The sequence below is a fragment of the Ostrinia nubilalis genome, chromosome 2 (assembly GCF_963855985.1).
Source record: "Ostrinia nubilalis chromosome 2, ilOstNubi1.1, whole genome shotgun sequence".
NCBI lineage: Eukaryota > Metazoa > Arthropoda > Insecta > Lepidoptera > Crambidae > Ostrinia > Ostrinia nubilalis.
Window position 1 is genome coordinate 12,826,269 of NC_087089.1, and position 16,804 is coordinate 12,843,072.

The following is a 16,804-nucleotide window of genomic DNA, read 5'->3' on the forward strand; positions in this document are numbered from 1 at the left end:
CTCTCATTTTCAAAGTTGATAGAGGTAAAGTAAATTTTGACGATATTAATAACACACTCTCACAGGTTCTACATTGGTTCACTGTTAACAACTTATTGTTAAATGCAAACAAAACTAAGTGCATTAAATTTACCTTACCTAATGTGAGGCAGGTTTCCACGCAATTAATGGTGAAGAATGAACCATTAAATAGCATAAATTCCACAACATTCCTGGGAATCACTTTAGATGCTAAACTTCAATGGGGTCCTCATATTGAAACTCTGTCAAAAAGGCTCAGTTCGGCTGCTTTTGCAGTGAGAAAGATAAGGCAATTAACTGACATTGAAACGGCAAGGCTAGTATATTTTAGCTATTTTCATAGTATAATGTCATACGGCATATTGTTGTGGGGCTCAGCCGCGGACATTGAAACTGTGTTTGTTCTGCAGAAGAGAGCAGTGCGGGCCATTTATAACCTTGGACCCCGATTTTCCTTGAAAGATTTTTTTAAGGAAATAAACATACTGACAGTAGCTTCACAGTTCATTTATGAAAACCTTTTATATGTCCGCAAAAATATAGAGCAATTCACGAAAAAGAGCGATTTGCATAACTTTAATACAAGAAACAAAAATAAACTTGCCGTTCCAAATTTCAGATTGCATAAGATTGGTAATTCATTTATGGGAAAATGTATTAAATTCTTTAATAAATTACCACAAACTGTTGTAGAACTACCCATTCATAAATTCAAAGCACATATTAAAAGTACCTTAATGAAAAAGGGCTACTATAAAGTCGATGATTATTTAAAAGATAAAAATGTTTGGGATACGTTACTGCCTAGCTCGCATAAATATTTATAACTTTGTACATTTTAAAGCATGTAAACCTTTGAAAAAGAGGCTGACAATAGTGACTGAGTTTCTTGCGCTGCTTCTTCTCAGCACTGGCCCATTTATTGTCCTGAAGCAGTGGTAGGGTTAATACTGGGACGTGTAAAAGTGCTTTTTTTAAGCCTATTTACAGAAATAAATGAGTTTTAATGAGTTTTTTAGTTTAATTAGTGATGCCAAAAATGCAATCAGTAAAATTTTTGTCTGTCTGTCTGTCCGTCTGTATGTTCCTTATAGAAACAAAAACTACTCGACGGATTTTAACGAAACTTGGTACAATTATTCTTCATACACCTGGGCAGGTTATAGTTTACTTAGGAATTCCCACGGGAACAGGAATTAGCGGGAAAATCCTTTTGTATGAAAAATCTAAACGCTTAACGGAAGTTAGACGCTTGAAATTTGGCATGTAGGTACCTTAGTAAACTTAAAGCTTATTTACAACAAGTAATTACCGAAATTCCCACGGGAATTAGCGGGAAAATCCTTTTGTATGAATAACCTAAACCGCTTAAGTTGACCTGAAGTGATGCAGTGACCGCGCGCTCTCCGCCCTCTATCTCGAAAACGGTTCACCGTATAAAAAATTTTTTTAAACAAAATTTGTAGAGAATTTAGTATTCTACAATATTGATAATAAATACAAATAGCAAAAAACCCATAGGAAATGAGATATTTCCAAAAAAAGCGCAAAAAACCGATTTTTGTGACCTTTGACCTTAAAATTTAATAGTTGCTTACACCCTACCATATGTAGGTTTTGAGACAACTTTTAGGGTGTCAATATACAAGTATTTACAGACTTACAGCTGGGTATCTCTAATTCCGAGATTCTTACCTAATTTAAGCTTAAATGACTGGACTATATAGAAAATTGATTTGTGTGAATTGAATGGAGTGTATTTAGCAGACTGTATAGATAGATATCTAATAACATGATATCGAAATATCCCAATTTCTCTGGAATACTAGGTAATATTAATATTCCGCGGTCGAAGCCAGCACGCGTGGTGAATATGTTAGGTCGTTTTGTACAACCTTGGTATGTTTGTATCAGCACTTATTGACCAAACCATAACTATAATTATCTACACCTGTTCATCTCCAGCAAAGGTAGATAATTCGAGTATTAGGTAATTTCGTTTACATTCCACTTCAATACTTTCTCAATATCTTCAGACGCTATCTCACTAAAACTAAATTCCACATTATATCCAGCTCAATAACAGAAGGATCACATTTATATTTCATATTTCATTACTTCACCATCACGTACGAGTATCGAAACCAATAACAAGCCCACATCAACGGTTACAAATTACTGCAGCTCACCAACTTTATGACGGGCCAATCGTAACAAGGAAAGAGTGCGGCAATAAAAAAACGAATTCGTATTCTCGGGAACAATCCGCTCGCAAATCTCAGGCTACGTCTGCTGTTAAGTTATTCCTTTCATAAGCGCGAGCGGGGAACAAATTAGATTACTTTGCGTGTGCGGCGCGGGTGTCTTACCGTGTCAAGTTATATTCACTTACAATGGGTAAACAAAACAAATTATCAATTTAAACGTTGTAAAGTTTTAAGGGGTCACCTGTAAGCCTAAAACGGAATGTATTCTTGTTTTGTCTGATATAAACTAAATAGATACACGAATATGGCGTCTACCACAATTTCATAATTTGACAAATTTCTAAGTTCTTAAATCTATGTAATAAATATCTAGGTAATTCGACATTGAAAGCATTCAAAGGCTCTTGAGTTTTTAGTAGATAGGTCATTATTTGAATGTATTAAACTAACAAAAAATAAGATGAAATTTTGTCCAAAAAGAATTTATTATCAAATACATAATGCAACATTCAAAACACACTTAAATCTAAATGCTTCATTCCACTTATAATCGAGTCAGGCACACTGGTACTAGTCAAAGGCGGAGTGACACTACATGAAGGTGATCTTGGTCCTCACTTGGTTCACTTGCCAGACGTTCAAATTCTCGTATTGCTCAATGCAAGCATCCACCTATGACAATGAAAACGTGCAATTTAAATTTTAAAGTGAATTTAAAGACACAAACAGATACTGATATTTCAAAATAAGGTATTAGAGGTGGAAATTTCAGCCCTTTCTGCAAAATGAATGATGAAAATATGACGTGCAATAAATACCAATTGCTGTAAGTGAGCAACCAGTGTATGAACGATGTATTTTAGGGGCGAAACCACAGCAAGGTAAACACTGTGGCATCTTATTTAATTGCAATAGGGGCGAGTTTGCAATAAAATTTGGAAGTCTGATGTACTGTGGTCTGTACCTATCCTAAATGGTTGTTGTTATGATATTCATAGCAGCAAGTTGCTCACCATCACACAATATTCATACAGTCAGCTTACCAAAGGCAAGTAAAATTTTAAATGTTTTTTCAACATTTATTGCATGGGGGGTGAGGATGTCCCAAACAAAATGTCCCAAAGCCAGACGGATGTAACGCGTAATGGAATGCATCGTGTAATGTAATGGAAATAGTATGGGACTTCTATGAGGAGTTCATTACCTGATCGGGCTTGAAGCCCTTGTCGACGCAGCGCTCGATGACGTCAGCGATCTTCACGGTCTTGCTGGAGCCGGCCACGTCACGAACGATCGCGAAGATGCGGTCTGTGGCGCTGATACCCCTGTGCGTGATAATAAACAATTTAAATTGAGCCTTATTCAGTAGGCCACAGAGAAGTAAATAGAGATTCAAGAATAATTTTATACAGCGCTATGTAGTCAAAACTAATCAAAGCTTGCTTTATGTATGGAAAATAATCCAGTCCAAATTAATGCAAACAAATATTTGTAGGAAAGAATACAAAATAAATTAAATAATTTAAACTGCTTCTACCCCTGTTCCCATCACCTCATCTGTGTAGTCAGGATCTTTAACTTGGCCGCCAATTAAGCCCAAGTAATGCATAATAACTCAGTTGTGGAAAAAATACATTTTATTTATTTATTTTATTGGGCTATCAACATGAGATACAGTATTAAACACAAAAACTAAGCCAAAAGTCTCTAGCTAACTGCTCCCATACAAACGATAACCACAGCTGCATGTATATTAATATAATGTAAGCAACCCGTGAATATTACACAATACAATAAAATAATTACAACTGCTTATTGGACCCTTTTTATATCTCCTTAAATTTCTAGTCTTGAGTTAACAATAATGATAAAACAAGCGACACGCACCTCTGTACGTTCTCCTCGACGTGCTGCAGAGATTGTTTGGACATTTCCACGAGGCGGATAGCCTCTGTGACGTCCTCCTTCTCAACCACATCTGATAACCTAAAACAAATATAATATGTAAATGTTCAAAAGGACTGATAAACTGCAATTTCTATTTACCTGTTGAGGGATGGTATGACGTACGAGATGTGGAGATAAGTTGGAATTTAATTCAGATCACTGTAGTTTAATTAACTCTGTCACTTGCTAGTGCCTAAGACAGTGGCGCCAACTAGTAAATGTTTGTCACTTGCCAGTGGCGTCCACAAGTTAGGTTTATGTATCTCCCGTCTATTTTCAATTTTGACATCTGATTTTAATGAAGGTATTCTTCACATAGAAAATGTCACCATACCTGAGCCGGGCCAGCGCGGTGGAAAGTCGCAAGATGCCGAGCAGGTTTCGCGCCGACGTGAATGTGACGTCACGCGCATTGCGGGCTTCACGTCGTAGCTCTACGTACGATGCTGTGGGATAAAAGCCAAATTAGTTAAGTTTGTAATGCTGATAATATGTAGGAAAGAAGAAGCTATTTACTGAGGACTATCGCATTTGCACCTAAATTTGCACTCTCCAGTGATAACAATTGTGAAGTATAAAAACGATGTATCAGATAGTTGTTTCTCCCCAGTTAGACACTTCTGACTGGTGCTTCTCCCAGCTGTCGATTACCGCTCGCCTTGCTCAGTTGCGTACAACTTTAAAACTTCTATGAGTGAGACCTGTATGACGGATTGCTAGGCTCTCCTCATCCGAACCAGATGGATCGTTTTTAGCAAAATTTAAGTATTGCAAGAAAGGATTTTTTCCTGGCGGCTTGGTGACTGGAATTGAACCGCCACCGGTGCAGACGGAGACGATGGTGAATTGTCTGCACGTGGAAAAGAGGTTGTCCGGCTTGCAGAAATTTATATAAGTTACCGTTCCTTGTATGAAATTAAAAAATGTAAATAAAACAGCTCCCTCTCAATTGACACAATTTATTTTTATCTCGTATGCTCGTATAAAGTTAACAATTACGATATTATAATAACTACTGTAATAGTGCCAATCTCAAGGGATTCAGGGTCGTTAATTAGGTTCGGTTTGGTGAATATTATTGCCACTACAAATTTCTTAAAACTCAGCCTAAATATTAAAAGACTCTAATAGTTAAGATAACTGCACGATGTCAGGTCGGAAAGACTCCTACTTGAAGGATGGAAAAGTGGGTACCTTGGAAGCCATGCGGTTATAAGCCGTTACCCTGAACGTTCCTCTCTTCTTCCGGGGTCCAACGGGTCTCGCACACTTTTAGGCTCCAAGCAGCGTCCTCCACGGCCTCAAGCGCGCAGTGCCAGATGAAGCTCTTGCATCTCTTCGACAGGTAAGCGTTCAAACTCTTGCAGAGACAGAGGTTTGATGACAAGGAGGAAATGCGAAGAGATCAGCAGTTTAGAAAGGACAAATATTTGATACGAAATGAAGAGAAATTAAAATATATGAAATATCAACATGTAAAATATGAAATCTATGAAATCCCGCATCTGAAACGAAAAATACGTGTGTCAGCATCACATGTGGAACGTGGCATTAGGTTATGAAAAAAACCGCAATGGGAAAGAAATACTTACGAAGGCTGTTCACTAATTTGAGCTTCGCTCGCAGCCCTCAGCAACCCAATACCCTCATCCGAATAGAATTTAGGGAATCTCTGAAAGAAACGATCACATGAAATAACCACGTACTGGAATACGAAAAATATCAATCACGAAAAATAAATAAATTCTCCGACGGGAACTTACCTCATGTGTGTTATTTTTATTTATTCATCAAGAAATTATCGTGGATGCATTTTGCACCACCCGATTTGAAATAAAAGGAATTACATTCCCGAAAATAATCAAATTGCGGTTGCGCACGATCGACAAATTCCTAAGTCATTTGACAGCTCCACTGACAGCCGCTCTGTCATAGACATCGCGATACGTTTCGTTTCGCCGTTTGAAAAAGTAAATACTGTACTAATAAAACCATGATGAAAACAATTTCCAGAACACTGAAAATATTCTATTTGAAAAATAGAATTATCAATATAAAAACACTAGGAAATGTTTCATCAAAGTATATTTCAATTAACTGAGCAAAAAGCGCCATCTATTGCAAATTAATTCTAAATCACGCCAATAGATGTCGCTAGTGGTATCCAAAATCAGAATATTGAGAAGAAATATTAATTTGTGAAAAAACAGCAAACGGCAACGTTACAATACCCTCCCCCCTAGACATTCGCACGGAGAAAGAATCTGAGCTGCCCTCAGCGAACTACAAACTGAAAAAGAGAAAAAAAATGAATCTTTACACCAGAAAGACCCCCAAAAAGTCCAATTGAGAAAAAAAACTAACTTACTAACTATAACTAAACTTTCACAAAAGCAATACCAAACCAAAATAATCCATCTACCAGGACTGATGTTCTACCAGCCAAAAAAAATCTCTCCTGTCCGAGCATCCAAAATTCCCCATAAAGTCCCAACTGTGAACCAGTGGTACTCGATTTCCCCAGTAAAGTAGAACTTGACATGCAATTCTACTCGTTCTTTTTCCAAAACGTTGTTAGGCTATTTCGGCCATAACTAACATTATTTGCTAAAATAAAATAAAAATGCCTGGGTTATAAAACCGCAGAACAAAACGTCGCTGATAACAATATAATTGGACGTCATCGCAACAAAACACAACCACAGGGAATAGTGCTCAAAACACATGATGTCATCCCTGGAAACAAAAATCTGGACTATAAAGTCACAGAGAAAAAAAAACACGAGGCAAGTATACAGCAGATACTTGTCCACTCGAAAAAAGAAAATTAAATCGCATACCCTAAATGGGGCGATCACAAAACTAACCTAAAGGTTTCCCTAAAAGGGAAAAGTAGCCTTGGCGTCATTGTTGGTAGAATACCAAACAACACTTGTGAAACAAGTCCTACGGCTGAGAACCCTGGCAAAAAACTATTCGGCGAACTGAGGGTGAAAACAAAAGACAAGGATTAAACCTTGATGTCCTTGATATGCCAAGTACCGAGAGGCTTGCCATTGTGAGCAATTAATTCGTAAACAAGCGGAGATAGTACCTTCTTGACAATGCACTTCTCGTACTTTGGGGCAAGCTTGGTAGCCTTGAACTTCTCAGCGTCACTCTGAATGCACGTTGGGCGCCACTGCAAGAAAGGATTTTTTCCTGGCGGCTTGGTGACTGGAATTGAACCGCCACCGGTGCAGACGGAGACGATGGTGAATTGTCTGCACGTGGAAAAGAGGTTGTCCGGCTTGCAGAAATTTATATAAGTTACCGTTCCTTGTATGAAATTAAAAAATGTAAATAAAACAGCTCCCTCTCAATTGACACAATTTATTTTTATCTCGTATGCTCGTATAAAGTTAACAATTACGATATTATAATAACTACTGTAATAGTGCCAATCTCAAGGGATTCAGGGTCGTTAATTAGGTTCGGTTTGGTGAATATTATTGCCACTACAAATTTCTTAAAACTCAGCCTAAATATTAAAAGACTCTAATAGTTAAGATAACTGCACGATGTCAGGTCGGAAAGACTCCTACTTGAAGGATGGAAAAGTGGGTACCTTGGAAGCCATGCGGTTATAAGCCGTTACCCTGAACGTTCCTCTCTTCTTCCGGGGTCCAACGGGTCTCGCACACTTTTAGGCTCCAAGCAGCGTCCTCCACGGCCTCAAGCGCGCAGTGCCAGATGAAGCTCTTGCATCTCTTCGACAGGTAAGCGTTCAAACTCTTGCAGAGACAGAGGTTTGATGACAAGGAGGAAATGCGAAGAGATCAGCAGTTTAGAAAGGACAAATATTTGATACGAAATGAAGAGAAATTAAAATATATGAAATATCAACATGTAAAATATGAAATCTATGAAATCCCGCATCTGAAACGAAAAATACGTGTGTCAGCATCACATGTGGAACGTGGCATTAGGTTATGAAAAAAACCGCAATGGGAAAGAAATACTTACGAAGGCTGTTCACTAATTTGAGCTTCGCTCGCAGCCCTCAGCAACCCAATACCCTCATCCGAATAGAATTTAGGGAATCTCTGAAAGAAACGATCACATGAAATAACCACGTACTGGAATACGAAAAATATCAATCACGAAAAATAAATAAATTCTCCGACGGGAACTTACCTCATGTGTGTTATTTTTATTTATTCATCAAGAAATTATCGTGGATGCATTTTGCACCACCCGATTTGAAATAAAAGGAATTACATTCCCGAAAATAATCAAATTGCGGTTGCGCACGATCGACAAATTCCTAAGTCATTTGACAGCTCCACTGACAGCCGCTCTGTCATAGACATCGCGATACGTTTCGTTTCGCCGTTTGAAAAAGTAAATACTGTACTAATAAAACCATGATGAAAACAATTTCCAGAACACTGAAAATATTCTATTTGAAAAATAGAATTATCAATATAAAAACACTAGGAAATGTTTCATCAAAGTATATTTCAATTAACTGAGCAAAAAGCGCCATCTATTGCAAATTAATTCTAAATCACGCCAATAGATGTCGCTAGTGGTATCCAAAATCAGAATATTGAGAAGAAATATTAATTTGTGAAAAAACAGCAAACGGCAACGTTACAGTATGAAGCCCGCGATATGAGGATTTATATTTCTCAAGAGAGAGACAAGAAGATTATAGCTTTGTTGTGTTGTGTCTATTCTTCTTCTTTTCGTGTCGACAAGAAACCTACACGGTGTCAGCCCAAAACTCCGCCACAAGAGTGGCGTTGTCAGCAGCACTCATCAAATCCTCCTGAGTGCAGTAGCTCGGGCACTCAGGGCACGACATCAGGTGCTTCATCGACTGGGGAATAAAACCGCATCTGCACTCCATGTTCAAGCCATCCAAGAATCCCCACCTGACCATATTGTCCTTACTACGGCCAACCTGCGTCCGAAGTCTATTTAAAGACTTCCACGTAAGCCAGGGGAGCTCATGTCCAGGTGGAGGACTCTCAGACTCAGGGACAAAAGTCGTATGCTATGCTACTCACAGACGATGTAGTTGGCAAGCTCTTGTGGCACGAAGGGTTGCTTGCGTTTGGTGAGCGCCACGTAGCGGCGCACCAGCCGCATGGATAACGCGCGGACTTCGCTCGGCGGCTGGCTCGAGTGTTGATGCACGTACGCTATGTGCTTGGCCAGCTCCAGATCTTTCTCTCTATAAACAAAGTGATATGTAAAATGCCATTTGATACCATTATTAAAAGTATTTATGTAATTTTTAAGCTTTCAAAACACATCTTCTATAGTTTCTGTATGGCAATACAAGACGACGACATCGTTATGTCAGCAATTCAATATTAGTTAACGCTACTAGTCAATTGACATACTTTTTATGAGCTGTTAAAACGTGACTCTTCCTCACATTTCGTATGATAAAGGCAAGGTAAGACTGTAATAGTTTGCGAACTCAATTGGATAATATTTATGCGTTTTGGCAGCTCATAGGAGTAAGTTAATTGACTGTGGTGGTGACCACTTTAGTGTAGTCACCCATTGGATTCGTCCTGGATGAGCCACAGTAGTACCAACCCAGCACGAGGGTTGGCGGCCGCGAGGATCGACACGTCATTGTGCACCCTACAGTACTGGCAATAGACTTTATTTATGCAGAACAAGGCAGGTATTTGACCGCAATTGCACCTAATGTTAAGTGAGATGCAGTCTAGGATGGTACATAATTATCTGCCCAGTAAGTGCTTAACTGCTTATTCATTCTCGCTTTGAAAAGTGTTCGAGAAAGACAGCAGCAGGCAACGAATTCCCTAGCTGTTACTACACACCTGTTGGGCTTGTCCTGGATGAGCCACAGCAGGTCGAAGCGCGACAGCAGCGCGGCCGGCAGCTGGATGTTCTGCTCGATGGTGCGCTTGGGGTTGTAGCGCCCGTACGCCGGGTTGGCCGCCGCGAGGATAGAAACCCGAGCGTTTAGGCACGTCATTATGCCCGCCTGGAAAGATGAAACAATTGAAGGTTGACAGAAAGAAATAATAAAAATGTTTTGTTGATTTGATAGTCTTCTGTTTTTTTTTGCGTTCCATTTTTTTCTTTTTTATTTATGCCCGCCTGTGGCCTGACGAAACAATTGAAAGTATTCTAGAAAGAAATAGTGCTGATAGGATTATTTTAACTTCTAATAAAAATAAAATGAAACCTCCAATTTATTTTTTATTCAAGCACCTAATATTGTCTATTCTCTAATATTAAAATACGCCTCCCCAATGGTAAAGTTTCTGCGAAATAGTAAATTATAAAATACTATAACATACAACCCAAAATGTTTACAGGAATCATCATGATCGACATTCATCATGTCATTTAGTCTCTACTGGTCTGGTTTAAAGGGTCGTGCTCTTGGCACGACCCTTTAATTTACCAGAGGCAAACTGAAGCTGAACTGGGTATACGGGACTATTCCTCCCACCTCTCGTTCCCATTGCTGCAACTCCTGTGTAGCCAGGATCTACAGCTTGACAGCCAATAAAAACCCAACCAGTAGAGGTCAAGTTTCACCTGGGTATGCTATGAGTTCATAAATAGCGTGTTAATCCGTGTTATACCTTGGCGATGGAGATGGTCTGCTGCTCCATGACCTCGTGGATGGCGGTGCGGTCGGTGTCGGCCATCTTGTCGAACTCGTCGATGCAGCACACGCCTTGGTCGGCCAGCACCAGCGCGCCGCCTTCCAGCATCATCTCGCCTGTGAACGGGTCCTGCGGGGTGGAATAGATTGTGAATAACGTTTGATATGAAGACTAAGATCAGTTGACTAAGAAGAAACACGGCTTGTTTGTATATTCAAGCATCATTATTTTAGCCACAGGACTGCTGAACATAGTGTCTCCCAATGATTTCCAAAGTGGTAACTCTTAAGACTCTGTCTACAAGGGAGATATTGTCAAGTTTTGAAATAATGTGGTGAAGCATTTTTACTAATAATTTTGACTTTAACTGTGAACTTTACTTAATACGAAGTGAACAGACGTCCTGACGAAGGTTGCTGGAAGCACCTGGATATAGGATCAAACTATCGGCCGACTAAAAGTCTATAGATTGGGGGGTTGATGTAGTAAGCGGCTGCCGCGGGCCCCGCCGGGTCCGGGACAGTACCTTGAGTACGGCGGCCGTGAGCCCCACGCCGGAGGAGCCGCGGCCCGTGGTGTACTGGCTGCGGGCCCCGCCGGGTCCGGGACAGTACCTTGAGCACGGCGGCCGTGAGCCCCACGCCGGAGGAGCCGCGGCCCGTGGTGTACTGGCTGCGGGCCCCGCCGGGTCCGGGACAGTACCTTGAGCACGGCGGCCGTGAGCCCCACGCCGGAGGAGCCGCGGCCCGTGGTGTACTGGCTGCGGGCCCCGCCGGGTCCGGGACGGTACCTTGAGCACGGCGGCCGTGAGCCCCACGCCGGAGGAGCCGCGGCCCGTGGTGTACTGGCTGCGGGCCCCGCCGGGTCCGGGACAGTACCTTGAGCACGGCGGCCGTGAGCCCCACGCCGGAGGAGCCGCGGCCCGTGGTGTACTGGCTGCGGGCCCCGCCGGGTCCGGGACAGTACCTTGAGCACGGCGGCCGTGAGCCCCACGCCGGAGGAGCCGCGGCCCGTGGTGTACTGGCTGCGGGCCCCGCCGGGTCCGGGACAGTACCTTGAGCACGGCGGCCGTGAGCCCCACGCCGGAGGAGCCGCGGCCCGTGGTGTACTGGCTGCGGGCCCCGCCGGGTCCGGGACGGTACCTTGAGCACGGCGGCCGTGAGCCCCACGCCGGAGGAGCCGCGGCCCGTGGTGTACTGGCTGCGGGCCCCGCCGGGTCCGGGACGGTACCTTGAGCACGGCGGCCGTGAGCCCCACGCCGGAGGAGCCGCGGCCCGTGGTGTACTGGCTGCGGGCCCCGCCGGGTCCGGGACGGTACCTTGAGCACGGCGGCCGTGAGCCCCACGCCGGAGGAGCCGCGGCCCGTGGTGTACTGGCTGCGGGCCCCGCCGGGTCCGGGACGGTACCTTGAGCACGGCGGCCGTGAGCCCCACGCCGGAGGAGCCGCGGCCCGTGGTGTACTGGCTGCGGGCCCCGCCGGGTCCGGGACAGTACCTTGAGCACGGCGGCCGTGAGCCCCACGCCGGAGGAGCCGCGGCCCGTGGTGTACTGGCTGCGGGCCCCGCCGGGTCCGGGACAGTACCTTGAGCACGGCGGCCGTGAGCCCCACGCCGGAGGAGCCGCGGCCCGTGGTGTACTGGCTGCGGGCCCCGCCGGGTCCGGGACGGTACCTTGAGCACGGCGGCCGTGAGCCCCACGCCGGAGGAGCCGCGGCCCGTGGTGTACTGGCTGCGGGCCCCGCCGGGTCCGGGACGGTACCTTGAGCACGGCGGCCGTGAGCCCCACGCCGGAGGAGCCGCGGCCCGTGGTGTACTGGCTGCGGGCCCCGCCGGGTCCGGGACGGTACCTTGAGCACGGCGGCCGTGAGCCCCACGCCGGAGGAGCCGCGGCCCGTGGTGTACTGGCTGCGGGCCCCGCCGGGTCCGGGACGGTACCTTGAGCACGGCGGCCGTGAGCCCCACGCCGGAGGAGCCGCGGCCCGTGGTGTACTGGCTGCGGGCCCCGCCGGGTCCGGGACAGTACCTTGAGCACGGCGGCCGTGAGCCCCACGCCGGAGGAGCCGCGGCCCGTGGTGTACTGGCTGCGGGCCCCGCCGGGTCCGGGACAGTACCTTGAGCACGGCGGCCGTGAGCCCCACGCCGGAGGAGCCGCGGCCCGTGGTGTACTGGCTGCGGGCCCCGCCGGGTCCGGGACAGTACCTTGAGCACGGCGGCCGTGAGCCCCACGCCGGAGGAGCCGCGGCCCGTGGTGTACTGGCTGCGGGCCCCGCCGGGTCCGGGACAGTACCTTGAGCACGGCGGCCGTGAGCCCCACGCCGGAGGAGCCGCGGCCCGTGGTGTACTGGCTGCGGGCCCCGCCGGGTCCGGGACAGTACCTTGAGCACGGCGGCCGTGAGCCCCACGCCGGAGGAGCCGCGGCCCGTGGTGTACTGGCTGCGGGCCCCGCCGGGTCCGGGACAGTACCTTGAGCACGGCGGCCGTGAGCCCCACGCCGGAGGAGCCGCGGCCCGTGGTGTACTGGCTGCGGGCCCCGCCGGGTCCGGGACAGTACCTTGAGCACGGCGGCCGTGAGCCCCACGCCGGAGGAGCCGCGGCCCGTGGTGTACTGGCTGCGGGCCCCGCCGGGTCCGGGACAGTACCTTGAGCACGGCGGCCGTGAGCCCCACGCCGGAGGAGCCGCGGCCCGTGGTGTACTGGCTGCGGGCCCCGCCGGGTCCGGGACAGTACCTTGAGCACGGCGGCCGTGAGCCCCACGCCGGAGGAGCCGCGGCCCGTGGTGTACTGGCCGCGGGCCCCTTGGCGGCCCCGCGGCGGGACTTGCGCTCGGAACGCCGGAGCGAACGGACGTGCGCGCGGAGCTCTCGCGGTCGCTTCGATTTTCTGCGTGCGGGTATTTGCGGCTCAGTGCGGTTAACCTCGTGTTTTTCATATTCGTGCTTTTACTTTTTATTTGTGCCAGTGTTAATAACTGTGTTTTTATTGTGTTGTTAAACTTTGTGCTTGCTGGAAGCTTGATTTGCGAAACAGACGCTTGAGAGCTTTCTCTTGGCGAGGAAACCCGTAGCTAAGTACCCTAGATCTAAGTTTTTAGTTTTTAGAGTGCTTATTTTAACTATTATCAGTGTTTTCTGTGTAACCTGAACCTTTTTAGGCTGGTTTTAGCTTTAGTTTTGTGAGCACGTGGTGGCGTGCTTTGCACGTGCATAACCTCAACGTACAACCACGCGGGGGACTTGACACTGACAGTTGACAGCTGACACTGACAGTTGACACTGACAGTTGACACTGACAGTGACAAGTTTGACGGTTGGTGCGCTGCTAGCGCCATCTGTGCTGACTTTTTGCCTTTTTTGTGTTTTGACTTTTTATTTTTATTTGCGCTGCTAGTGCCACCTGTGTGTGTTAGACATTTATTGCGACACTAGCGCCACCGCTCTGACAGTTGTGTGATTTGACGTTTGAGTGACAGTGACAGTGACGTTTGACACTGACACTGACATTGACATTTATAGTTTTTATTAGTGGCAAACGTTCCGTTTCACGCGAGGTCCGCCGTCGTGCGGCCTCGCGCGTCTTGAGACGGGGCGCGAACATTTAAACGCGCTTTTGGTTTTGGCTTTGTGTTTTTAGACTTTGCAAAATTGGAACATTTGCTTATTATTGCGCTTTAGCTTTATTGTGCTTGGAATTTTCAAAAAGAGAACATTCGCTTTGGAAATTTTTGTTTGCGCTTTCAAAAGTTGAACGTTCGCACAGTCTCTGTAGACTAGGCGCAGCATGTCGGCGCCGGACGACGACGACTTGTCGGCCTTCGCCTCTCGCCCGAGCATCGGCAGGAGCCCGCCGCAGCGGTCCTCGCCGATCCCCATTGCGGCCGAGAAGCGGTCGCTGACGTCACCGGACGAGCAGCAGCGCAGTGTGAAGGTGTCGACTTCGGCTGACCTCAGGAGGAGAGCTCCCCCAGTGGCGGGGCTGCTCACATCGGCGCCGCCGACTCCGTCGGTCCGGCCGTCGGTGTCAGCGCCCGCGCCCGCGCCAGCGGCACCGCAGCAGCAGCAGCCACAAGCCGACGTGCAGCTGTCGAGCGCGACCCCAGCGGAACTGTACGAGCGGGTTCATTTGATGATCAAGAGCATCATGGCGGTGGTCACTAGCGGAGGCAGCAAGCTCAACAAGGCAGAGGTGAACGCCATCTCTGGCTACGGACAGGAGGTACTGGCGGCAGCAGGAGTCATGGACTTGCGCATGTTGGAGGCAGAGGCAGCTCTTAAACTTAAGGATGCTAAGCTGCAGCACAAAGAAGCTGAGAACGAGCTCCTGAAGGCGACTCAGGGCGCAGCAGCGCCAGCAGCAACGGTATCTTCTTTCCAGCCCAGCAGCCGCCAGCCGACCTTTAGCGAGATGGTACGCAGCAGGACAGGCCAGATACCAATACCAGCGGCTAAGGGCCCAGTGATCGCGGTGTACCCAGCGGACTCAGCTTCCGAGACTCTTAAGACTGCTGAAGACACCAAAGCGGAGCTGAAGAGGGCCGTCGACCCGCGCAGACTTAATGTCCAGATCGACCGACTACGAAAGGTGGGCAACGCGGGTGTGGTCATCCAGACCACATCCCCCGAGTCGGCCAGGCGCTTCAAAGAAGCAATCCCAGCTTCTCTGCGGGTGACGGAGCCTAAGCAGCGGCTGCCCCTCGTGGTGGTGTCCTCCATCACCGGTGACCCGGACCTCAAGGAGTTCGTGGAGGCTCTTCACGAGCAGAATGTCGCGAGCAACGACAGCTGGCCCCTCGAGCGTTTCACCAAGGAGTGCAAAGGAGTCTTTAAAAAGAGCCGCCGGGGAAGTGGGACCACAGCAGTGGTCCTTGAGTGCTCCCCGGCCTGCAGGTTACTCCTTTGCGAGTTGGATCGGGTGTACGTAGGCTGGGACGTGGCCTACGTCAACGACTTCCTGACGGTGACGTGCTGCCACAAGTGCCACCAGTACGGCCACCCTGAGAAGTACTGTAGGGCGACGGACGTGGTATGCGCGTCGTGCGGAGGCAGCGGGCACGCTTCAGCAGCGTGCAAGGAGACGGTGCAGCGGTGCGCCACCTGCCACAAATTCGGCAAGAAGGACGCAGCGACACACGCAACCGGTGCGCGGGAGTGCCCCGCCAGGGTCTTCGCGGAGCAGCGTAGCGTAGCGGCCACCCGCTACGCTCTTTGATGCGTGGACCTTGGGCCAGCTGAACCTGGCCGGCGCGGCGCTCGCCACTGACGAACTCCCCGCGCTGTCGCAGGAGCTCGGATTGGACGCTGTTCTAGTCCAAGAACAGTACTCGCAGTCCGAGCTTGTCCTCCAGCGCGGCCTCTCGTCCCAGGCGGGCGTCTTCGTGGCCGGGTCCCATCTGTCCATCGCGGTACTCCAGCACCTGACGAACGACCGCTGCACGGTGGCGTATATCCATGAGGCCGATTTATACGTCGTCTCAGCGTATTTCAAGTACGGCGAGGAGATTGACCCGCACATCCACCATCTTGAGCGGGTCTTCGACGCGTTAGCGGGAAAACGCATCATCGTGGGAGCTGACGCCAATGCCCACTCACCGCTGTGGCACAGCAGGCCGGACCAAACCACTGGGCGAGGCAGAGTGGCTGACCATCGTAGGTCGTCGGTTGAGGACTTCATCTTGGGACACGACCTCGTCGTAGTCAACACCCCAGACCAACCGGCGACCTTCAGCACTGCAAACGGGGAATCAAGCGTGGACATAACACTCTCCACCAGGAATGTCTCAGTCACGGACTGGAAAGTCCATGTGGGGGCCAGCACTAGTGACCATCGCCTTATCACGTTCAGAGTTGGCCGATCCTCCGCACGAAACACTACCACAGAGCGAGCAGAGCCAGGCGAGGAGCCTCCGAGATTTCGGGATCGGGGTGTCAATTGGGACCGCTTCGAGAGTGCTATCCATGAGCGAATGGGATATCTGGATATGAGGGAG

The 16,804-nt window shown here is 47.8% G+C and overlaps 1 protein-coding gene and 2 long non-coding RNA genes across 3 annotated transcripts in view; all 3 read right to left on the reverse strand.

The window, feature by feature from the left end:
- Positions 1-2,694: 2,694 nt before the first annotated feature.
- Positions 2,695-16,804, reverse strand: part of LOC135084319 (DNA replication licensing factor Mcm7) — a 35,230-nt gene continuing 21,120 nt past the window's right edge. The window contains 7 exon segments of the mRNA XM_063979125.1: positions 2,695-2,900; positions 3,433-3,553; positions 4,116-4,214; positions 4,510-4,621; positions 9,230-9,396; positions 10,022-10,188; positions 10,799-10,951. Of these exon segments, the coding sequence (XP_063835195.1) occupies positions 2,820-2,900; positions 3,433-3,553; positions 4,116-4,214; positions 4,510-4,621; positions 9,230-9,396; positions 10,022-10,188; positions 10,799-10,951 (900 nt within the window). The 3' untranslated portion in view covers positions 2,695-2,819.
- On the reverse strand, positions 5,121-6,230 carry LOC135086801 (uncharacterized). The gene is made up of 2 exons (XR_010260605.1): positions 5,939-6,230; positions 5,121-5,847 (listed from the first exon to the last, which is right to left on the reverse strand). It is a non-coding gene; the product is annotated as an uncharacterized LOC135086801 (long non-coding RNA).
- On the reverse strand, positions 7,534-8,643 carry LOC135086808 (uncharacterized). Its single transcript, XR_010260607.1, has 2 exons — positions 8,352-8,643; positions 7,534-8,260 (listed from the first exon to the last, which is right to left on the reverse strand). It is a non-coding gene; the product is annotated as an uncharacterized LOC135086808 (long non-coding RNA).